This window comes from Cricetulus griseus, chromosome 5 (assembly GCF_003668045.3).
Source record: "Cricetulus griseus strain 17A/GY chromosome 5, alternate assembly CriGri-PICRH-1.0, whole genome shotgun sequence".
Lineage (NCBI taxonomy): Eukaryota > Metazoa > Chordata > Mammalia > Rodentia > Cricetidae > Cricetulus > Cricetulus griseus.
This window is the reverse complement of record NC_048598.1, coordinates 17,689,595-17,715,179: the sequence shown is the minus strand read 5'-3', so window position 1 is coordinate 17,715,179 and position 25,585 is coordinate 17,689,595. Positions and strand designations below refer to the sequence as shown.

Here is a 25,585-nt window from a genome sequence, read left to right as displayed (position 1 = left end):
AATTGAATTTAGAGCTGGGAAGGAGCTGGGCACAGGGATGACACGGCAGATATCCGTGTGTGGGGGTGAAGTTGAAGCCATTGTGTGATGACCCAGTACTGAACGGAGAAGATCTACCGAGGAGCTTAATCTGGGGGCTGCTGCAGACAAGGTATTGTCTGCACCTGCTGGTGGATCTCCAGGATTGAGGGCTGGAGGGAAGCCACAGGACACAATGGCTGACCAGTAACTGCATTGCCATGTCAGGAGAAGCTGGCTACTGTGACCTGGGTCACAGAATATTCCATGATTACACACATGGAACAGTGTGTAACTTAGGTAGCCACTTAAGGTGCCCAGTTTGATTATAATAAGGCAGTTTATAAGTGACTATTATTTTGCTCAAACACACAGAAACACTGAAACTTGTCATAAATTATTTCTAAACACAGATCCTGGGTAGATTGTCAAACAAAGAGAAATGTACCTCATAAGTAAAAACATTAATCTGTAGTGGGCCGAACACAAAGGCAGAGAGGCAGAGACTGCACTGGTTTAATACTGCCTGTGCTAGGCAGGCAGCAAAGGAGAGCAGAAGAGGAGATAGACTTCTAGGAATCTCATTAGATGTTGTACAGGGATGCTTATCTATCAGTCATGTATTGAGTGAGCATCTCAAGTTTGTCACTGTTTTGGGTATTTGAGGCACCGATGTTTGAACAAGAAACAGGGAGCCAGTGATGAGCTGAACTCAACTGTAGAGGCGACAAAGAAGGATTAAACTAGCTATCTTCTGAACTGCCATAACCAAAATCCTGTCTCATCTTCAAGACAGGAGGATGATAAGAACACAAGACTTGCCTGGGCCACAGAAAGATTCAAGGAGGGGAACTATTTATCAGAACATCTACTACAAGCCCCTTCAGTGCTCCTCAAACTCCCCTAATTAGAACTTGAGTGGGATTCTTTTTATTCCTCACAAAAGTTATATTGGCCCTGTCACTGGTGAGAAACCAACAATCCATTGTTCAAGGTCAACAAGCTAGGGGCTCAGGGTGGGAATATGAAATTGTGTAATAGCATCAGGAAGGATGGGTGATCAAGCTGCTAGGGTGTGTTGGGGTGATGGGGAATGTCCTTCTGTGTATGTTTATCTTATTGGTTGTTGAATAAAGTACTGTTGGCCAATAGGAAAGTAAGACAGGTGAGACTAGGAGCCAAGGAGAATTCTGGGAAATGTCATAGAGATCCAGGCAGGAAGTGACATAGCAGGCAGACTCAGAATTTAAGCAGGGACAAGAAGGAAGTCGCTTGCTCTTTCTCTTCCTCCTGCTCTCTGCTCTGCAGTCACCATGTGACCGCCAGGAAGACAGGACACTTTCTGCCTGCGTCTTCCATAAGTCTTATGATTATGGCTGATAATTAAGACTGAGCTAGCAGATAAGAAATCCTAGTCATTGGCCAAGCAGCATTTGAATCTAATACAAATCTCTGTGAGTTATTTGGGGCCCTAACGTGGTGGGCAGAACTCGGGTGGCTTGCGGAAAACTTCCTTGTGGCTGCAGGACTCAGGTGGCTTTGGTGTAAAGACTTATCATGGGGGGGCAGGAAGACTGTTCTGAAGGGGTGCTGGGGAGCACAGTAGGAACGATGCCCCATGTAGACAGGAGTTAAGGCAACAGGAGGAAGTGCCAAGCCTGGGAGCTGGAAAGGGATGTGGGAAACAAGGAGAAAGTGGAAGAGGCCCAGGTCAGAGGTGTCTGGAGCAGAAGCTGCAGAAACAGGGTATGTAATGAGAGCTTAACTGCAAAGTCAGAGACCCTGTCTTTCCGGGAAGCCATTCTAGATCACTTCGGGCAACGCTGGGTACCTGGTCCTCCACTGTTGCACCAAAGACCTCATCTGTGTTCCTGGCATAGGCTTCCTTTATGTCAGGTTGCTACTCTCAGGACATGACTGTTGTGATATTTTGTGTCCTGACAAATCAAACTTATCTACAGATCAAAGGGTGAAGCTAGCCACTAGTTAACCATAGAGATCTGGAGATCTTTACAGACAGACAGGAAGTACTAAGGCAAGACAGAGACAGGAGCTCAGCCGTTTTTTGTCTGAGGAGTTGCTGAGGTGAGAGGTGACTGTGGCTGGTCCTTTACTTCTCTGATCTTTCAGCGTTTACCCGATATCCACTCCAGGTTTTTATTATTAAGACTAATTAGGATCGTGCATCAGATGACTACACCTCCCAATCACCTCCATGTGAATAGCACGCAGAAAGCAGTGCCTCTTAGAAGCCTTTATTCATCCTGTGCCATGGACTATTTACTTAAAAGATCAAAGATGCCTAGTGATGTTTGTTGCTATAGAGCTGAGAGGAAGCTCTTCAGTGTGAAGAAGTCAAACAGCCATGGTGCCTGAGGGTTAGACACAGGACAGTCTTGAACCTGATTCTCTGCTGAGATTTCACTGGATTTAATCATCAGAGGCAGATTCATATGGAATCTGTGAACCATCCATAGAGGTGAAGAGGGGACAAGGGATCTTACTCCGAGGGAAATGTGGGGGATGGCAGATCAGATTAGGATGCACCAGCATTTATGAAGCGAGCAGCCTGCTGCCAGCTGAGGGCACCTCCAGGCTCTAACCAGGAGTCCAGGACCAGAGCAATGGCCAGGCTGCAGGAGCTGTGCCCACAGTTTCCTTGGAGGTGCTGTGAGCATCCTGCTCCCTGCCTTTCACAGTTAGGATGAGGAAGCGAAATAGGATTTACTTACATGTTCAAGGGAGTTCAAAGCTATTTATTTTAAGGAAGAAAGAAGAGAATGGCTGTGGGGAGAGGAGAGGCATGGAGCAGGTTGGGAAAAGATGAGTGATGGATGGGAGCTCCTAAAGCAAAATTCACAGCCGGGATGCAGAGAAAGCAGGCTCTAAGTTGGTTCTTGAAAGAGAAAAGAGGATGAATGTAGGTCACTGGTAGGGTGCTTGATAAGCAGGTGCTAGGTGCTGGGTTGTACCCTTAATACAGTAAAAACAATCAAATCAGAGAAAGTTTGAAAGAGAAAAAGGAATGAGACATAGATAGACTGGATGAGGTGAGGTTCTCTCTCTCTCTCTCTCTCTCCTCTCTCTCTCTCTCTCTCTCTCTCTCTCTCTCTCTCTCTCTCTCTCTCTCTCTCTCTCTCTCTCTCTGTGTGTGTGTGTGTGTGTGTGTGTGTGTGTGTGTGTGCACACTCGCGCACATGAGTGAGAGTGCTGTAGAGCCAGAGATAGAAACAGAAAGGAAAGGAAAGAGTGAACAAGAGAAGATAGACCCATGCCTGCCTGCTAATACCTTTACAGAGACTACTAGAAGGTGTGATGAGGTAGGAAGCTGGCAGGTGGACAGGCCACAGTGCTTTGCCAAGGTTCGAGGTCAGCATACTTGCACAGTAGTACATCTGTCCCCTTCATCACTAAGCTTGTCCCTTAACTGCTTAGATGGCATTGCTTCTTGGATTTCATGTAGGTGTCTTAAAATTAAAATGTCTAAATTTGCCCCTGCCATCCAGATTCCTGCTACAAAGAACTGACCCCTCCATTGCATGGGCCTCCCCAAATCCATCTGTATGGTTGACCACCTGCCTCTACGGGAGATTGTGAACACAGTCTCTTTCCCCACCTGCATTTAGTCATGCTGCATTCCATCCCTGTCCCATGCATAGATCAATCAGGTTGACCTAATCACCAATAATTCAGATATTTTGATCTAAACCCTCCCCTTCCAATGAAATCTGCAAGAGAGATGCTTAGGAGGGGAGACTAAACAAACACGTTTCCACTGTGTCTAGTCATAGCATTTTTTTTTAAGTGGGGGAAGTGCTTCAAAAAGTAAGAAAATATCTACAAGGAGCAGATGGTTGTAGCTCGGAGTCACATGACATGGAGAGAAGGCAATTAGATGAAGTTCTTGACATTCTACTGAAGGTTTGGGGTGGGGTGGGGGAGCAGATGGAACACAGACTCCAGAATAGCAAGGAAGGAAAAGAAAAGAGCTGAGGGGATGTGTAGATTCTCTCTGGTCCTCAACCCACTGTGTTGGCGTTGGCTACTTGGGGATCCCCTATTTATAAGTTCCCGAATAAGCTAGGCTAGTTCTACAAGTCCTTCATTCTTCCAGGGATTCAGGCTCTGTCATCTCTTCATCAGTGAGAATTCCCATCTCATAGGTTTATGTCCTGTATCCTTAGAGAGTCTGCACTTTATGACAGGAGAGACAAAAGTGATCCTGTCCCTCTTAGTGTTCTATCATCCTTTGTCTCAAGACCCTGTTTATTCCTCTCTTGGTGTCAGTCTAAACATACCCTATTCCTTCATCTACTCTTCTACAGCCGGGCTCTTCCTTCAAATTCTAAGTTCACTGCCATCAAGGCCCTACTTTTCTATTGGTCTATTCTTATGTCTGATATAAATTATGTTGGTAAATTGTCATGAGCTAGTTGTGCTTCTTTTGAGCAGACTCTGAGAACAAAGCAGGACCAAGCGTCTTTGAGATTTCTCATCCTGGAACAGACTGGCTGCCTGACACTACGATAAGGAGAAAGGAGAACCTCAAATAGGAGAACGGTATTAGAAGTGCTGTACCTTTAAGAGTAGCTTGGAGGTAAATCATTTCCAACAGAGATCAGGATTGTATATTCCATGGCGAGGGGTGTGTGTGTGTGTAGGGGGGCAAACAAGAATATTGCTTCTGGTTGCTGTAAGTGCTATGTTCTACTACTTACCCACTACTTGCTATTTGCTCTCTTACTTTTGCTTGTTCTATACTTACAAGCTGACTCACTCAAAAATTAAAAGCACAGTTATGGTAGGTGATTCTCCAGACAGAACAATCTGTGATGTCTGTCATGGTCTAGGTGAAATGGTTAAGTAAAGAAAGTAAAAGTGATTTTCTGTTTTTTTTTTTTCTGTACAAATTCTTGTCACTATACTTAGTGTATTAGTTACTTTTGTCATTGTTGTGACCCAGTGGAAAGCAGCTTGTGGAGGGCATTTATTTTTGCTCACGGTTCAAGAAGTCTCAGTCCATCACAATCAAGAAGGCATGGGAATCAGAAAGCTTGTGGTGAGGGAAGTGCAGGTTTGGGACCCCTCAAATCTAGACAGAGCAGGAAGAGGGTGGGGTTATGGGGGAGATCCTTCTGTGTATGTTTATCTTCTTATTGGTTGTTGAATAAAGCACTGTTTGGCCAATGAGGCAGCAAGTTAGGCGGGACTAGGAGTCAAGGAGGATTCTGGGAAATGTAGTAAAAGGAAGTCTTGTGATCCAGGGAGGAAATGTCATAGCAAGCAGACTCATATATGAGCAAGGGCAAGAAGGAAGTCGTTCCCTTTTTCTCTTCCTCCTAGTCTCTGCTCTGGAGTCGCCATGTGATCCACTGGCAAGAAAGGGCACCATCTGAAGGTGTCCTCAATAAGATAAGTCTTATAAAATATACAGATTTATGATAATTAAGACCGGGCTAGGAGATGAGAAATCCTAGTTGATTGGCCAAGCAGCATTTGTACCTATTATAAGTCTCTGTGTGTTATTTGGTACCTTAACATGGTGGCGGGTGGAACTTGGGCAGCCTGGTGGAAAGTGCCCACATGGCAGCAGGGCTTGGGTGGCTTGGCAGAAAGACTTACTGTTACAGTGGGGAATGCTGGCTCATGGCTGGCTTTCTTTTTCTTCAGTCTAAGATCCCAGCCCATGGTGTGTGCTGCCACATTCAGGGCAGGTATGCCTCCCTCCACTGAAATTCTCTGGAAAGCCCACAAACACGCCCCCCCCCCAGAGGTGTGTCTCCCAGGTGATTTCAAATATGTCATCTCCCCAAAGGCCCACATGTCAATGGTTTGTTTCCTAGAAACAAACTACAATTGAATGAGTGAGGTGGAGCCTATAGGAAGAAGAGCAGGTAGGAATTTGAGGAAATGTTATTGAACTTGTGTGACCCCTAGGTCTTCCTTTTCCTGTCTTGTACTTCCTGTCCATGACATGGTTGTTTGCCACCTTGCCTCCTGCTAAAATGTTCTGTGCCACTGTAGCACCAATCCATCATGGTCTTAAATCAATAAAATTGAGTCAAAATAAGCTTTTTCTCAGAGACTGGTCCTTCTGAACAAACTTTAAACACATTCCCTTGACCCTCATTTTGGCAGTGTGCTCATTGACCCTGGCCTCAGGCCTTCGCAGGCTGTTTTTAGCAAGAATCCTGATATTCTATTTTAACTATGATTCCCCTTACCCATGGAACATGACGAAGTCCACTCACACCCTTGTCTAAATCCTTGACCTGACCTTAGGAAGAATTCTGTTAGGCCAGTTTAGTATACCCAGAGCTCCTCTTAGCAACTGTCCATCCATTGACGTGCCTCATCCTGCTTGCAAGGTATAAATTCCTACCCCTACATGCATGTATACAATTGATATCAGTTTCATGCTGTGATCCCCACCCTCCTGGGCAATGTACTGGCAAATGTCTGCTTTTACTGCCTTTAGGAAAATTTGAAATACACAATGAAACATTTCTCTTTGTTAGATGATTATGGCAGGTATTGGTCACAGTAACAGAAAGCTAATACACTCTGAATATTGTGTGGGGGCATTTGAAAACCTAGGGAGGCTTTGTGGGTACAAGTCTAAGGTGGTTAGAAAAATGCCATGAGGTTTGAATAGCTTCTTTTGGGGAGACAGAACATCCTCTAGAAAAGGTAAGCCACCATTAGAACAGTCTCTTTATTGAGAATCTCACTTTGCAAATGACACAGAGCCAGGGCCACTTTTTCACAGATTAACTGCTTGGGAGTTAAAGGAAGCATTGGGAGCAAAGGAAGCATTTGCCTCATTGGCTAAAAACTGGAGCAGTAAGCCAATAGTCTAAGTGCCTCTCACTAGGCTACTAGGCTATTCATTTTCCATGCTGGAGACCAGTGCGGTTGCCATGGTATAGTCACTTCTTGGCATCATGTCCTTAGTTTAGTCAGTTAGCATCTGATTCTCAGCACATTTGTGACTCTAGGACTGTAACAAAGGTTCTTGCTGCTGTCATAGGCTTTAAGAGGATCAGGTAAATGAATGTGAAAGGAATTATACAAAAATCCACAAATGTACTATTGTTATTTGCTGTGATAGCATCCCATTTACTTTTACCTTCCATGGAACTATCAAACTGTGGAACTACTTAGAAAAACCTCAGATATGTAACCATAGATACCTCCTCTGTGTATCCATGATGAGCTTGAACCTGAAGGATCCAATGCTATACTTCTCCATGAAAGGTCTAAATATGGTTCCAATTAATTAGCAGCACCCCATTGTATCCCTGACTAGGCTGGGTAGCTCTGGGAATGACCAGCCTCCATGGCCAAGATCCTTAATTTCCTGTTTCCTGATGGAGTGAGCACAGGATGCTCACACATGCTGTAGTGTGAATTGCTGTTGTTTTCCTGGAATCCATGGGAACATGCATCACTGACCATAGTCAGAGGCATGGGAGGAGACTTGGGATTAACACTGAGGGAGATGCTTAAGAGAAACCCAGGAACAAAATGCTCAGGCAGAAGCGAGCCCCCTGTCACCTGTGTACGGCAGACACTTGCCACTGATGAAAGGCAGCACTGTCTAGAAAGTTGTAACTCTGACCGACAACCCATAGCAGTCAGCCAGGGCTCTACTGGTTGCCACAGTCCTTGCCAGGAGCCAATGTTTTCAGCAACCAGCACCGGTGGCCAGAGCTTGATTAGCTACTTCTAGTTTCCTTTGTTTTTGCCTTTGTTTCCAACCTAAGAATGATAAAGGAAGCATATACAATACACCTTGCACATCCAGAGCCCAGCTTGAAACCTTCCCCCACTGTGATCACATTCCCCACACTGCCCCCCCCCCCAACTTCCTCTGGTGAGCACTGTCTGGTTCATGTGAGAACTGAAGTCCACTTTCCAAAACATGGTTTCAGCTCTATTTTCTTATTTGTTTCACATTGCTTCCTCATCTGGGCATTGCCTTTGAATAACTAAAAAACAAAGCTCTATGGCAGGGCATTAAAGCCCTCAGTGGGTCACAGTCAATGTGCCACGCCCTTATGGTGCCATTGCTCCCACACTATCCTGTTAAGAAGGCCATTGAGTTTGTGAGAGAGATGAGTGGCACCATCATTGATGACATGAAATAAGCATCAATACCAGCATTCCTCATTGGCCTAGACAACTCTGTTTCCTTGGCATCTGCTCAATGACCAGTTTTTTGACAGTCCCCATGTTTCAGGTCTGGTGGCAGGTAAGTTTTAGTAACTCATTTGGTTCCCTAGCAACTTCATAGGACATTATTGTTAGTTCAACTGTAGAGATGGTAAAATGAAAACTCAAGGAGGTGGCACAACTTGCTGGGGCCATACAGCTACGAGAACAAGAACAAAAAATCAGTTTCATTCTGAATTCTACCTCTGTGTTTCACTGCAGAGCCACAGCTTAGGAAACAACCAACATGAACAGTGAGATTGGTGAACGGGAAACCTAGCAATAGTTTAGAGTTTGACTGATGAGAGGCAAAGTGGACTGTCTCTAGGGGAAATATGATCAGGGGCCAACAAGACAGCCTTGCAGGTACAGGTTCTTGCTGCCTGACAGTGTGAGCCTGAGGAATCGAGTTCCATCCCAGGATTCCATGTAAAGATAGAAGAAGAGAACTGACCATATGAAGTTGACCACTGACTTACACACACACACACACACACACACACACACACACACACACACACACCATGGCACACATGATACATCACACACAAAATAATAACAGTGAGCAAAATAATTTTTAAAAAATGACCAGGACAGACATCCCAAGCCAAGCCACATTAGGAGACCTCAGGTGACCACGTCATTTAGAACAGACGGAGAAAGTGAAGGTGGACACAGCATTGAAGATAGGTTCAGAAACGTGTTTTACTCAGAAACGATGCTGTAAGTGTTCTTTTGCTAGGAAGAGCAGGAGAAAGGTGAAATGATCTCTTGTTCCTCTGTATCACCACATAAATGGAGGCAGGAGACAATTCAGTAACTATGTAAGAATGGTTCCCATAGGAGACAAGAAGAAAAGATTTATTTATGCTCCCTTGAATAATATAACTTGCAGAATTGCCGCTATAGAAATTGCAGCAAATTTGCATTGCTTTGTTATTGAAAACACAGCCTCCTAATACATATATTTTATTAAAAGCAGAGACTTTCACCTCCTCATTCACTTTACAATGTACATGCAAACAAAATCGGCTTTTCTGAGCTACACAGGTAATTTCTAAACCAATAAGGAGGAGTTAATTATTTGCTTTCCTTTGTTAAATGTTTTCTAAGGAGTATTAATTATTCCCTGCTATATTTGCAGATGAATTGCCTCTTGCCTTTTCATTTACAGTTTGTTCTTGATAACTAGTTACTGAAATCACAGGTGCACCTCTTCCCTCGGAGCTAAAGCACGCCTTCAGAAGCTTGTAAATGTTAAGAAAAACATCATCTTAGTGCTAGTACCAAATAGGAAAGACAGAGCAGCCTGCTCCATGACTCTTGAGCACTGCAAACTCAATGGAGCTTCAGCACTCTGCCTCTGACCTTCTCTTTGAAACAAAAAGGAGCCTCAATGAGGCGCTGCTCTCTCACTGTCCCCACACTTGCCTGCCCAAGAGCCCACTCATCTTCTCACATGTACTTTTTAATTCCTTCCACAAAAAAAGTAGCCAAGATGAAAATGTGCGCATGTTCAGAGTTTAAATAGGCCTATTCTTGTTTGTTGCAATTACATTTAAAGAACACGATTTAAATCTCTCTCTTTTCCAGAGTTGCCAGGTTCTTGATGTCAATGGACCTATTGAATCCCACCTTTCAGCTCCAAGCTAAGGAGGCTTGTTCAAAGATTATAAATGTAACTTTTCTAAAAGCCTGATTTTCATATTTCCCTCCCCAGCTTCTGCCATTTCACTTCACGCCTCCAAAGCATCTAAGACTGCTGTGAACTTTCCTTTCAGCTTCTCTCACCGGCTGGCCTTTTGTTCCCTTTGTTCCTGCTGCAGTTTTCCTTTTCTCCCTGGGGTTCTGAGGTGCTCATGAAGTGGGAAGTATGGAGAGGTGTTCTCTTTCTTCCCACAGGACTCCATGTGGGCAGGAATTCTAAGGCAGTCTTTGAAGGAACAATAGGCAGTGAGGGATACAGAAAGAAGTAAACACACACACAGGGCTTCCTGGTCTTTGAAACCCAACCCAGAGATGGAGGGAGCTTGCAGAGCTTCAGGCATGGTTATTGCATGGCCACCACATCGCCAAGGGCTTGCGTTGCATGGAAGTGACAGGACTTTTGTAAGAATTGTGTTGTTGATTTTTCTGACCCCAACAAAGTAATGTGAGAATGATTTTTTTTTGCTAAGTTTAGCATATTTTTAAAAATTAGTGGTGGGCAAGGTCAAATAAAAGTGAAAAGTTTAGTATTAAAGGACATAGACTTGCATTTTATCTTCACCATTTCCTGGAAAGGTCGCATGACCTCAAGCTGACCTATGGCCTCTCTTCCTCTGTAGAATGAGGTTGATGGCAGAATTAATTAAAAGCAAGAGAATGGTGAAACAGAGTGAGTTCTTGTTCTTTACGTGCTTAGCAGCCAGACAGAGAAAGCCCACAATGCATAGAAATTGGGAGAGCATCTCTATTATTGCTTTTACTTGGCATAGATTTAAGATGATGATTATGAACACGACTCTTGGGAGATGTATTATGGTTGAGAGAAACACTCACTGAAGATGACACAGTGTAGACTAACTGTTAGGTATTAGAAAGAGCGTATGTCCAGAAACGACAGTCTAGGGTCAATTCAAGCTGGGCTCTACAAGGATTTCTGGCTGTTAGATAAAAACCAAGGTTCCTCAGGAACTTGTGAAACAGGTGCCCCTCTGCCAAAAGGCATCAATAATTTCCTTTGTCTGCCAAGGCAGACATGGCTTTCTCCTGACATACCTGTGGCACCTATCCGTATATCTTGAAGTTCATGCCTGCTTCCAGGCTTCCTCAGTCCCCACTCACAAGTACCAGTTACACATTTGAAAACCTCTACAGCAGCCTCCTGGCCCTTCTAGCCTCAGATCCTGCTCTCTATAGGCAAGATTTTTACTCCTATTCCTGCTGCTCTCACCATTTCCCTTTCTTTCTGTCTCCACTCTTCTTTCCCACCATGCTCCATTCTCAAGCAGATAATCCTGGCCATGTTCAGTCCTCTTCTTTTGCTCTCTGCTCTGGACTCTTCCAAATGCCTTTAGATACTTTCTCTCTTATCCACAATAACAATCTTCCTCCAACCACGAACCAGACATTTCGGTGGTTATTACCAGGCCCCTCACATACAGTAACATGGCACGCGGACTGAGAGTGATGCTGGAAAGATGGGCCAGGCAGGAGGCAGTATTTGTGCTCAGGTGTGGTGAGAAAGGACTAGACACACATGAGGAGGAGTTCTGGGTGAGTGGCCACTGGTGCAGGGAAGCTACTGGGGAAGCAAATGTTCACGTGACAGACTGAACCCTTCCTGCTTTTTGGATGGTGTCTCCTCTCCACCTCCATTGCTAGAGTGCAGTTTGTGCCAGGTGGGACACCGCAAAGACGGCTAAGAGTAGAGGAGCAAGTTTTTGAGTTTTGTTTTGAAGCCACAAGATAAAAATGCAACAACCCTGTCTCCCCCCCCCAAAAAAAGAAAATCCAAAAGTGTGACTTTGGGTTGATTGATAGGAATGCTCCAAATCAGTAAGAATAAAATGAAAGTTGCAGATTTGGCTGGTGTAACTGTTAATCTAAGACTGTGAGACGCAACCTAACCAGGTTAGAGTGGATTTTATTATTTTGAATGAGGAACGGGTAGGAACAGGATCCTTTTGTTTTAATTTTTTTCCGGGATTACCATAAAGGTAGATAGAGATAATATCTACCATTAGATTGTTATAACAAATGAAGAAATAATCAGAGACTAGAGAGACAGCTCAGTGGTTAAGACCACACAACACATTTACAGAGGACCCAAGTTAGGCTCCCAGCACCCACATCTGGCAGCTCACAACTGTCTATAACTCTCATTCTGAGAGATTCAGTGTTCCTGGGCTTAGGACACCTGCACTCATTTGTACACCTCTATACACTGACTAACACACACATATACACTTACACACACACAATTAAAAATAAAAGTAAGATCTTTAAAAACATTCAGAAGCACAGTTACTGGCTTGTAAATGGTAGCCTTTTGGAAAACCTCCCATCTCTGATCTACAAGGAGTTTAACTTGCTATTATATTTACAGTCAGCAGAGGAACACATATTTCCATAAGAAAGCCCATATGGGGAACATCGCCTGGCTTAATCGTTTCCCGTCAACACACACACATGCTCCTGCTCTAACCTCCCCGGAACTATTTTTAATAGTTTAGACAGTACTTTTTAATTTCCTGAAGAGATATAAAAATAAGCCATGTTTTCTTTGATGGTATCTTCCTCTCCAGGGAGTTGTGGTGTTTTCTTTTAGTGTTCCCATCTATAGCTGGAGTGTGAGACTTGTCCTATTAGCAACAATAGTCCAACCTAGATTACTGACTGTAACTGTCTTCTAAAGCTGAAGCTACTGAAAACATCTTGGTTGTGGTGTGGCTGAGATGTGAAAACACCTCTTGCCCTCGGAGGAGAGTGAGCTTTTGCCAGATTTTCAGCTCATTTATAAAATGCCTGCATGTCACGTTAGACTGATGCAAACTGCTGTTCTATTGTGTACTCGGCTTTTTAAAGTTCAACCTGTCATTAAGAAAACAGTGTAATCAGTCTTACTATGTCTTGGATTTCCCATGTAATCAGGTTTCACAGCCTAAACTAAATGTCCTGGATTAGGGAATGTGTCTCAATTGTAGAGAGCAGGCAGAAGTTAGTTTTTGGCACCCCAAATTTAAAAAAAAAAATGTCACAGGTGTCCTCGTGCTTTCTGGAGGCAGACATTTTGATGGCCACAGGGTTTGAGTTGAGATATGGTGGGAAGATTACCTGCCCAAGGGATCGCCAGTCCAAACCCGCGCTGCCGATGTACACATGCTGCTTGTCCACAATCCAGAAGGACGACTGTAGCCGGCCCTTGTTGTAGGCGGTCATGTTCATGTATGTCACCTCAGCTCCTAGAAGGGCAAGCAGGCACCAGTCAGCCTCCACTCCCAGACCCTGCACCCACTGGCAATCAGGCATCTGCAAGCACCAACACCCAGGGCTGTACTGACCACAGTGGAGACTTGGGGAAGCCAGGTTTGCGTAAGGCTGTGGGGTGGTGGGGGCTCTTATGATGCTACTTTGTTCTCCACCCTAAAAGATGAAAATGGATTTGCCCTTATGCAGCGGAGGCTCTGTTCATCGTGACAAGACCGTGGCTTCTCAAGTCACCCAGATCAGCACAAAAACCCCATGCCCTCTGCTAACTGGTTGGTGAGGGAACCACGCTCCTTTCTTATTATTTTGGAATAATGGTAATGAAAGTTTGTAATTTTTAAAAGAATTTTACATTCACCATTGCACCTGTCCCAGTAGGAAACCAACTGGATTATGTTTCCCATGCCTTATTTCATTCTTTTCCATTTCCATTGTCTTTATGTCCCCAATTACCATATTCATGGTATAATTTAGATTTAGCCACTTCTGGTCCTTTATTTAATAGTTCTTAATTCAAACCATGATTATCCGGGTCTTAATGAGATGGAACCCTCCAGGGGCAGTAAACTGTCACTAAGACTGTCATGAAAACAAAACAAAAACAAATAAATAAATAAACAAACAAAAAACACTCTAAGAGCTGAATGTGGCCAGTTGTTTTAGTCAGAATGTGGTATAATCCATTGTCATGTCTTGAAGTATTGCCATCCCAAATGCATTGACAGGGTTAGTTTGTTCTGATGCAAGGCCATTTAAGTGTATTAAAGTCAATTCTCTTAAAAGAGCAGACTTACATGTATGTATTCAATGAACTAAGACATTCTGCCTGCAGATACTCAGTGTTAATGAGGACACACCACACTGACTCATTTCCTGGTCAGGGTCGTGATAGCCAGAAATACATAAGATTGCATGCATAAGGATATTTGAGAAGAGAGAGAGTGGTTTACACCATGAACTTGACCTTTCACTAGGGAAAACACAAGCCACGCCCTCTGGCTCTGTGAGACAAGGATGAAAAGAGGCATCTGAAGGGACAGGAGCACCCTAACAGATGTCCTTTGAAGGTTGAACAACTTAGTTCTTTCTTTCATTTTTCACTCTGGAAGCAAAGTCCACGTGGTCCTTAGCTTTTAGCCATCCTGGCCTAAGAACAGCTGAGGAGGAGTGATAGATCCCAGGGGAGGAGATAACAGGTACAGCAGAATTTTGAGTATCAGCACAGGAAGTCATCATCCATGACACCACAGGAGATGACCTGAGTCTGCATGGAGGGGACACAGGGCTTGGGGGCACAGCTTCCTCTACATCTGCACAGGTGAGTGGTTGTGCTTGCTCTTGGAGATGGTCTTGTTCTCCACAGGGCTACCATGCTAGAGTGACTTAAGCCAGTAGAAACTTAATGTCTCAGTTCTGGGAGTTAGCAGTCCAAGATTGAGCTGGGGTTAGTGGAATAGTGGAACCCGTGCCTGGCATGCATGAGGCTCTGTGCTGCTCAGTTCTCAGCATTGCCAGACCAAACCAAACCAGACCAGATCAGATCGGACCAGACTAAACCAAACCAAGTCAAACTCCCCAAGAGAAGTCCAAACTCAGAGCGTGAGGAGGGCCACGCTTCCGCTGAAACCTGTGAGAATCTTTCTTCCTGGCTGCCAGGCACTCTTAGCTTGGGGCTACAGCACTTCAATCTGCCTTCCCTGTCACATGCTATCTGCTTATTGTTGGACCAATCCTACCACAGACACTTCATTTTAACTACTTATATTTTCAGGGACATTAATCTCAACAAAGGTGACATTCAGCGGCCTGGGGATAAAGTCTTTAGTGTGTCTTCAGGGGGTATGATTCCACTTTGACTGGCCATATGTTTTTTTGACAGCAATAAAATGGCCAGCACTGAAGAAAGGACATTCCCTTGTTTTGTAAAAGAATGAAGGTGCCTTTGGGGCCTGGCCCAGATTTTTATCTGTAGCACCTGGCTCCAGCCAAAACCTCCTTGTCCTGTCTAGAAACAATTGGAACTCTGAGATATTGCCTGCCCCTCATACAGTGTTTGAATCTTGGCCGAGGATCAGTTTGTTATCTTCTGTGTACTGTTTGTTAGCTTCGGAGGTTCCCATCTGTTCTTGCTAGGTCTGCTCCAGCCCCAGATCATGGAGCCACCCCAGTCCACATGGATTGTGGAGACCTCCCGTTTGAATTTTCCAGTCCACGCTACTTAAACATTTCTACATTTTGCTACTTGCAGCTACTTCAGCTTGCAATTTAGCCTACATAGTTTGCATTTGGAGCCCATGGGTCCTAGTAGAACTTCTGGCTACCCCCTCTATCGATACTTACAGATTCCTAAAAGGATGATGTTACCAAGTTTACTGAACAATGTATGCCAGAATTCTGTTCTAAGTCAACGTCAAGATAAAAGATGTGAGTTGGGGAAGCTTGCTAACAAGTTTTCAGTTAATGCAGGCTGCCTCACCAAAGCACTGTAAACTAGACAGTTATAAACCCCCGGGTTTTCTTTTTTATAGTTCCAGAGACCGAGTGGCTTGAGATCCAGTCATCAGTTGATTCATCATCAGTAGAGGGCCTGCTCCCTCTATCATAGATGTCCTTACTTCTTCCTCACGCTGGAGGAGGGTCAGGGAGCTGCTCTCAGGTCTGTCTGTCTTGTCTGACAAGGTCTCAGGTTGTAGCCTATGCTGTTCTCAAACTCACAGTCCTCCTGCCTCAGTTTCCCCCAAGTGTGGAGACTGCAGGCATGTAACCCCATCTGGGGTCACTAGTCTTATTCAAGATGGCTTCAGGTGCATGGTGTAATAAGTTCCTAAAAGTGCTGTCTTTTAAAGTCATCGCCTTCAGTGTCAGAATTTCAACACACATAGTTTTCATGCAGCAGGGCAGTCTACTCTTTACAATGGCCAGGATGTGGTCCATTCTGAGAGGGAGCAGAAAGAAGGAGTCCCCATCACTGTACTAGGGAAACCCATGAGAAGGCGAGACCATGAAATACAGTGACTGATTCACAGTTCTGTCCAGGGGCAAAGGTACTCATACAAAAGCCAACAGAATTGGATGTGGAGATCAAGCAATACATAATAATATCATTTCTCTTTTATTAAACATCTCTGGCAGACACATTTCAGTGCCTGCAGACATTTTCTGGCTTAATAATAACTGCCAGGGGAATACTACTAGCATTCAGTAGGAAGACAGTATGACCATTGCTAAGTGTTTCACAAAGCATAGACTAATCCTCAGAGCAAGAGTCATCCCTCAGTGTCAATCCCAAGGATGAGAAGTCCTGTGTTTGTGCCTGAACCTGTACCCCTGTTGTTGCTACAATCGTATTCAAAACTCTCTGTTCATCATTCTACTGTTTCTAAAGTATATTTTCTCACACATATGTGGGTCTCAAATAGCATTATAAAAACACATTTGTCACTAGCCTCAACATGTATCAACAGGAGTCACATCAGTCATAGATTTCTGGAAAGTCTTTCAGACATTCCCTGAGAGTCAGGTCTTTGGCAGACTCTGTCTTATTAATCCATCTTCTCTTCAGAAAAGGGTCATAGTTGGCCTGTCCCTAGAAGCTTCCATTTCGCTTCCTAGTATGGCTTAATCAATTTCCTTCACAGCACTCAGGATTCATAGGCTGGAAGGCTAAAGGAGAGCACTGGAGAGTAAGTGTCCCTATAATTACACAGTTCCTCTTTCAACCCATTCAGTAAGGGACAGGAGGGAACATTAAAAGTATCAGTTAATACTTCGGTTGTGGAAAGAGTGAATCCCTGTCTTGGAGATGGCTCAGAGGTTAAGATATTCATCACACAAGCCTAACAGCCCAAGTTTGAAATCCCAGAACCCAACTAAAGCCAAACACAGTATCTCATGTCTGCAATTCCAGTGCTCCCGTGGTAAGACAGGAGGTAGAGACAGGAGACTCCCTGGAAGCTGTGGGCCAGCTCACCTGACATGCAGAGGCTAACGGGAGACCCTGTTTCAAACAAAGTGAGGGTGAGCCCCAGCATCCAAGGCTGGTCTCTGGCTTCCACACTCACACCATGGCACATATTTCACACATATACAAACACACACATATATATGTACATACATGTGCATGCACACAGATTTATGTACATACACAAGTGTGCACATACATTCACATACACATGTATCACACATATGTGCACATATTTATACACATACATATACACTTACACGTATATGTGCACATATACATATATGCACACACATGCATACAATGAAACTTAAGAGCTCACTGCAGTTCCAACATCTCTTCAAATATCCTGAAATCACAATGAGGAATTTTTGATATATTATTTTATTTGTTTTTTAAATTTAGGTATTAATTTTTATCTAAAAAATTAATTTTTTCATTTTACATACCAACCCCAGTTTCTCCTCCTTCTCCTGCCCCCATCTCCCCTTCCCCACCCCCATCCACTCCTCAGAGGGGTAAAGCCTTCCTTGGGGAGTCAACAAAGCTATCTCTGTGCAATGAAGAATTTTTTAAGTGGCTCATAAAAGTCTGTTCTCCCCTCTAGAGCTGACCCCAGCCCACCTTGACCCCAGTCCCCATCCCTACCCCAAACTTAGGTTCTTAAAATAAAGATTGCATTTTCTACTTAAAAAAAGTCTGTCTTTAGTTTCCTGGTTTGGACTTACAAGGGCAATTTTTAGGAGTTGTCTCTTCCTTCCTACATATTTTTTTCTGACAATTAGGATATTCTTCCTCCTGCATAAAGCCACGCTTTGATTATTATTTCATATACCATCACCAAGGTCACCTATAGAAATGGGTGATTTTTAGAAACCATGGGCTTAAAAGTAAAAATTATGCTTAAAAAGAACAAGCCACTCTGAACTGAAAATATTTTTTTGTAAATAATACCTTTTAATTATTCTTAAACATACAAATTCTAAACTTAAAATAGAGCAGCAGAAACCTTTACTGCAGGGGCTCACCATTAGATCAGATGACGATAAGGTCTGGTAGGGAGAATCCATGCTTGTGTTGTCCATTCCCCGTCCTTGAAGCCCATAGCTACATTTTCAATCACCCAGCTGGGGAGAGGGTCTGAGGAGCACTGCTGCTCCCCATATGGCTTTATTCCTCTTGCCATTTACTATCCAGGATGACCAGCCTCTACAGCCTGTGTCCAAGATTCTGAGAGCGGTTCCTCTACTTAGATTCCACATGACACTTCAACAGTTTAGAGGCTCACCAAGGGGAAAAAGTTACATGGCTACCTGGGTCAGACTGAATGGGAAAAAAAACAAAAACAAACAAAAAAAAAAACAAGCCTTCACTGGCACAATTTTAAAATAATGAGGAATAATCTAAGAATAAGGCACTTTGAACATTCTCCCAGGCTCCCATGGTAAAAGTTGGCCACCACCCTGTGTGATGGGGAATGTTCTGTGTATGTTTATCTTATTGATTGTTGAATAAAATACTGTTTGGCCAATGAGACAGCAAGTTAGACGGAACTAGGAGTCAAAGAGGATTCTGGGACATGTAGTAGAGAAGTGGTGATCCAGGCAGGAAATGACATAGCAAGGAGACTCATATTTAAAGAAGGAGAAACAGGAAGTGTCTCCCTTTTCCCCTCCACTCCTGTTCCAGTGGCACAATGTGATCCACCGGCAAGGAGGGACGCCAATAAGGCGTCCAATAAGATAAGTCTTCTAAAATATATACATTTATGATAATTAAGACTGAGCTAACAGATGAGAATCCTAGTCATTGGCCAAGCAGCTTTAAACCTAATACAAGTTTCTATGTATTCATTTTGACCCTAACTCAGGCGGGCAGCTGGCGTAAAGCTCACATGTTGTGTGGGGCTCAGGCGGCTTTTGGTGGAAAGATTTATTGTAACAACCCTGTGGTGCTACTATGAGCTGATAGAATCTCTGAGAAGTCAGGCCCATGGAAGGAAATGAGGCCATTATGGTGTGTATTTTAATAATAATAATAATAATAATAATAATAATAATAATAATAATAATTTTTAAAAAGCAGTGCAAGAGAGAAAGACACCATGCAACAGAGTTCAAGTGGAGGTTTTGTTTTGTTTTTAATTAAGGAAAGGGATCATAAAAAGGGGAAAGGGGAGGGGGAGACCAGTCTCTGGGGACAGGAGCAGTGGGAGAAAGGAAAAGAGAGAAAGGAAGGGAGGAGAGGGGGAGGGAGAGGCAGAGAGAGAGGGAGAGAGAGGGATGGGAGGTGGGCAGGGTCCTTTTAAAAAGGACCAGTGAATACGCACAGGTGGAGCTCTTAGTGGCAGCAGCTGAGGGTACACGTACCCTGTCAGAAAGGCAGGCCAGTACAAATGCCTAAATACTAACAATGTGCACTTGAAGTGTATTATAGGAGCCTTTCCTCTTTCCTCCAGTTGCTTCCTGGACATCATGAGATGAGAAGCTTAGCTCTGGCCTGTACTCATCACCATAGGCTTCAGAATATGAAAGACTCTGGATTTAAAGCTACGAAACTGAAAGCCAAAGTGAACCTTAATTTCTTCTCAGTTAGGAATCATGGTGTCCTTTCATAGCCAACACAGAGACATGATTGGAATTTGTTTTTTGCTTTTGTTCTTGGTTTTGTTTTTAAAACAGGGTTTCACTATGCAGCTCCTGGCTGGCCTGGAACTCAGAGATCCACCTGCCTTTGCCTCCTGAGTGCTGGGATTAAAGGTGTGCTCAAGATCAGAAAATTTTTAAAATTCAGTTGAAGCAGTCAGCTATTTGATTGGCAGCCCTGGAAACAAGCAAGACCCCAGATGTTCTAATGATGCAATAATTGACAACACAGGACACAGAGAGATTAAAACTATGATTGAAAAGCCATTGCATGACAGAAGGATCTGGGTCAACAAACATCTCAATGAAAGTTTCAGGGAAGAAAGAGAAACTCCGCCAAAGCAGGGAACTTATAAAGGGAAACAGATGGTAACCAAAGCACAAAGTAAGAAATGGCAGAGTTTGACAGAGATGTTTTGAATGTGAAATGTCTCCCACAGGATCATGAACACTTGGTCCTCAGCTGGTGGCCCTGTGTGGGAAGTTGATAGAACCATTAAGAGGTGAATCACTGAGGACTGGTTTTAAATTTTCATAACCTGCTTCACTTCCTGTTAACTTGCTGCTTCCTGACTGCTGGTGTAATGTGACAAGATGGCCGCCGGTTCCGGAGGCTGCGCTTCCCAGCCATGACAGACTGTGTCCCCTGCAACTACCAGCCCCCAAAAGTCTCTATTTCTTTAAATTTCTTTTTGACAGGCTTTTGGCCAAAGGAACTAGAGAAGTCACTATTGCTGTGTCCATAATCCAGTCATGGTAGTTCTAGAGAGAACCAAAGTCAGAATGGAAGAAATTATAAAATAAGAATTGAAAGATAAAACATTTTAAGTCGAAAAGCCCACCAACAGCTGATGAGAAAACAAATAAAACAGACCTTATACATCATAACCTGCCAACAGAGATCTCAAAAGCTGTTGGAGTGAACTGGATAAACAAGAATGATAACTTTCAAGAATTATTTAACATGATTCTTAACTGTAACAACAAAAACTAGGAAACTGAGGGCAAATAAACCTGTGTTATAACAAAGATTGAAGATAAATGCAAAATACCCTGTTCTAACCAAAAGACAAATTCTTCCAGGAACTAATAAAAATTTTAAGTACTATTTACAAATGGAAAGATTTTTATACCTATGTAATTTGGGGTAGATGGATTTAATTTTACTAGGAAAAACAGTGGTCAGAACTGTAATACATATATTGTCATTATATTTACTAGAAGGGAAACCCATTAGATTTTAACTTTTAAATTCCTATTTAATACCATTCAAGCTTGTTTACTAAAAGCAAACTGTCATACTAAAGTCACTATATTCACATGGTGCTTTATAATAAAAAAGACATCAAAGAATTATAGAGAATTATCTCATTGTTGTTTATGGCCATGCTGCCCTGCACATGCCTGGTCTGATCTTAGGAACTAAACAGGGTCAGGCCTGGTTAGAACTTGGATGGAGGAATTAGCTCATTTTCTGTTTTTTTTTTTTTTGTTTTTTTGTTTTTGTTTTTTGTTTTTGAATCTAAGACAAGCACAAGGGAATGATTCTCAGGGGAAGGATACAGCTTGCCTGATGCTACACTGACAAATTCCTCCATCCCCTACTCTCCTCTTCTCCTTTTTCCAGTGCCTGGGGTTCTATCTACTTACTGCCTTGCATGTGGTAAACAAACGCTGGACACTTAGCTACATCCACAGACCAAGGTCTTAATGGTGAAGTCAGGACTCTGCTCACTTCATGACCAGAATCATGTGACAATCTTTTTTAATAACTTTACTCTTACAAATGGTAATGCTTGAAAACTATTAAAAGTGATTCAACATCCTTAAGCAAAGGTCAAAAGAACATAAGAAGGAATAAGGGGGAGGGATGAGAAGCAGAGGGGTGGAAGGAAGGAAAACATGGTATACCTTCAGTGTCTGGGCTTTATTCATTAACTCGAGGAGGTAGCACAATGGTGGTCATGTTTTAGGAGTCCAATAGACATGAAAAGAAACCTCAGACAAGCTGAAGGATTGGATGAATCTGAGCATCTCATCTCTGTCTGTGGTTATAGGCAATCACTTGTGATCTCCATTGAGATCAGAGTAGACCTAACAAACAGCAAAGGCCCCAGCACTGTGAAGGAAATAAGGTAGGAGAACAATCCTTTGTGTGTGGAGGCAAGCTTAAATTAAACTTCAAAGCTGGTTCCGTTCCAAGCCCAAATCCGTAACAAAAGGAAACATCAGACAGTTAGACAGTACTTACTAACATGACTTAAATAAAACTCCCCAATGTTGACATTTCAATTGTTCCCACCTTTGAGAACCAATAGTTTCAACATTATTCTTCTTTTAAGAATGCTGTGTTCTGTTGCAAATGAGATAGGAATTCCTTTCTTTATCAACATCTCAGACAACTCAGAAAGGGAAGTAAGAAGGTCTTCTTACCTGTGATCCTGCCAGCCAACCTTGTATTCAGTGAGTGAGGCTTCCTTCTGACAGCGTTGGACAGTGCCAAGGGCCCTACGTTCATGGTGGCATTGTTCCCAGTCTTCTTACCAACCCACCTAGTGCCCATTAGCCCTCTCAGTTCCTATTAATCATGTATGTATGTATTTATGTATGTATATACACACATATGTATATGGCAGGGCAAAGCCAGGGATATTGAAACACTCTGAGAAGTAGCCATGGGTAAAAAGAAATCACGTGTGAGATGAGGACAATGCCAGGAGATAGTCCCAGGAGTCAGTGAGAACTGAGTCACTGTGGAGACAGGGAAGCTAAAGCTAAAGCCAGTCAGTGGGGACACAGATAATGGGGCAGAAAACAAGGACGTAGGAAATGTGTATCTAATCTACCACCTGAAGATGTGCGTCCTGGGAATTTACTGGCCTACTGAGGTCTCCCTGAATCTTGGTGGCATAGCATGACATAGGCACCTCCCTAGAGGTGCTAGCAGTAGATAGATAGATATTCCTGAACTCATCCACTGTTTATATTTTTCTTCATTCTACCAATAAACCTAATGAAAGGATTGGTTGGGAAGGAATGGTATAGGATGGGAGAGGGAGGTGAGAGGGTAGATTTGGGAGAAAATAATAAATATGGAAGACATCTCTAGCTAGTTGTAGACTTGAGAAAGGGTCCACATGTCAGACATCTTCATTTGAGCCTCTTTACCACTGAGTAGCTAGGAGCCTCTGAGAAATTCACTTGACTTCCTGTGCTTCAGTTTTCTCTCCAAAATGGCCGTTCAACAAGGAAAGACGTCTTAGGTAACTATCATGAGATCTCTGTGTTAAGAGACTGAGTACTGTCTTCCTTATTAGAGTGTAAGTCCCATGAGGGAAATGAGAGCTCTGACTTAGCCACATTTGGAGGCATAGAGTCAATTTCTTTTGAAGAACCACGTGTAGCTACACCTTCTTCAAAAGCTACTGAGACCTAGTCATGCGACAAATTAATCATACTTAATCAGAAGAAATACTCAAGTTCTAAAATTAAATCCTTCATGATTACTGTCGATTTACCACACCCAGCAGAAAACTCAGGAGTGTAACCAGGAAGTTCCCAACTCTTCATTCAGCCTGAGAAACTCAGAACTCTGAAGTAGGAAATACTCCCAGGGCATGAAAGGAAATGAGAACCAATTATATGGGGAGAAGGGTAGAGTAGGGGAGGGGAGGAGAGGAGACTGCATCGAGGAGAATGAGAGCATTTGAGTTTGTGTTATGAAAGAAAATGGAGACACCTTAAATCCAGTCAAGCAATAATCTGAAAGTCAAGAACCTGCTACCCCCCCCTAACCCCCCACCCCCGTTCCCAAAGTTGTTGGTATCCTGCCTCCTTTCAGAGAAGGGCTGTTCTGGCCTAGAGCACCCCATCACACACCTCCCAGACAGGTATAGTATAAACTGTGATGGTTTTGTCCAGTTCCCTCTCGGTTGTCAATGTAGAAAACAAGAGGAATTTTTCAGGAAACAACCACTGACAAGGAAGAGAGAACTTGAACCCTTTCTGGTTTTCATGACCACTATGCCAGAGTCAACATGTCTCGGGGAGGTATAGAAGGCACTGGGGTGGGTGGGGCTCTGGTCTGAATGGGATCACAAACAAATAGAATTGTGTTCTTATAAAACAGTGTCCTCTCCAGCACCCTAAGCAGACACTCATGGCATCTATGAGGAGGTGACTTCCTGATAGACACCAAATCTGCTGCCGTCTCTGACTTTGAAGCTTCCACTATTCTTAGAAATGAATTCTTGTGGTACATGAGCCATGCCATGTGTGATGTATGGGTATACATGAATAAAAGAAAGCATAAATGATTTATTATTTTTATGTCGATTCCACATTGCAATGATCATATTTTAGAGGTATTGGATTAAATATAACATTACTAAACTATCAAGGGAGCTTCATTACTTAAGACAGGTGAGTTATAAGAAATGCTTCAGAGAGACCTGATGTAAATCAACAGCTGACAGAAACCACAAATGTGGCCAAATTCTGTATTTGTTTTCACAAGTTCCCCATTTGGTCTAATGTTTTATGGAACTATTTATTTATTTATTTATTTATTTATTTATTTAAATAAAAGTCTTTTGTCAAGATGTAAGCCACTATCTCTCAGTCTCAGAAGTAATTACCTTTGCCTTGGGGAAATATATTTCTCCCTATTTAACCTATAAGCCTTATGCTTTAAATCAATCAAATTTAAGTATTATTGAGTGATCTAAAGGGAGAATTACACCATGGGAAATATTTTGCTCTTCAATAAAATACAATTTCTGAAGACAGAATCTTTATAAACTATTTCCTACAAGTTGGCAGGGGAGCAAGGGGCATCAGCTCACAATTGGCAGAGGGCAAATGTCAGACTAAACTGACTCAGTCTTAGTTTCCGGTGACCATTTCTTCCAACTTTGAATTCCTCTCTTTTCACTTCCTCCATTAAAACAAATGTGGTCCTGGTTACGAATCATCCTTTAGACTGAAGACCATTGAGAAATTTAGCTTACAATGAACTGAAAGTTGACAGCTGTGATATTCCAGATAAAAGCAGGAAGGAACAGTGCCAAGTTGTTATTACTGATTACGTGAGGAAGAGAGCATGCGTGGTGTAGGATGGTACAGCTCAGGAGAATCTCCTGAACTTATTTCTCGAAGTTTTCCTTCCAAATACTTGGAGAATAAAAATAGTGAGGAGGTTAGGTAAAGAAATGACCAGATTTCACAACCCTGTACAAATATCAAAGATGGTGTGTCATTTTCTCCTGTAGAAAATATGCATGAATAATGCATTTCATCTATCATATTTCATGACGCAGGACAGGTAAATAAAAATATTTCTGTGGGTGGCATGGAAAGAAAACAGTTTCATTTGGTGGTGACTAGAGCTCTTATTTTCTTGGCTTCTTTGCTGGCTGGGTGCTGGTCATGGCTCATGTGTGCTCTGCTTGCATCCCAGACCAAGATCACCAGAAGGAGGAGAATAAAACAAAGCTTCTGGTTAAAGGAGAATTTCAAATGAACAATAGTATTAATGTTAGTCCTTCTGTAAGTGCAGCCCATATAACATTTGAGTCAATACTTACATTGTATTTCTTACAATTTTTTTCTAGCAACAGTACTCAGAGGAATGCTACTACTCTTAAGATTCCCACACACTTGTATGTGCAACATAGCCTATGAAGCTGTCGTTAGTGTCACAGTTTGGGCATGCTACCATGCTTTGATAGAACTTTGTTGCTGCTTTTCAGTTGGCCAATCATCACCAACCAGCTAC

General features: G+C 42.9%; 1 protein-coding gene across 1 annotated transcript in view; it reads right to left on the bottom strand.

The window, feature by feature from the left end:
- Pld5 (phospholipase D family member 5) overlaps nucleotides 1-25,585 on the bottom strand; it is a 295,636-nt gene that overhangs the window by 60,877 nt on the left and 209,174 nt on the right. The window contains exon 5 of the mRNA XM_035445305.1: nucleotides 13,051-13,178. Coding sequence (XP_035301196.1) covers nucleotides 13,051-13,178 — 128 coding nt within the window. The remainder of the gene's footprint in view (nucleotides 1-13,050; nucleotides 13,179-25,585) is intronic.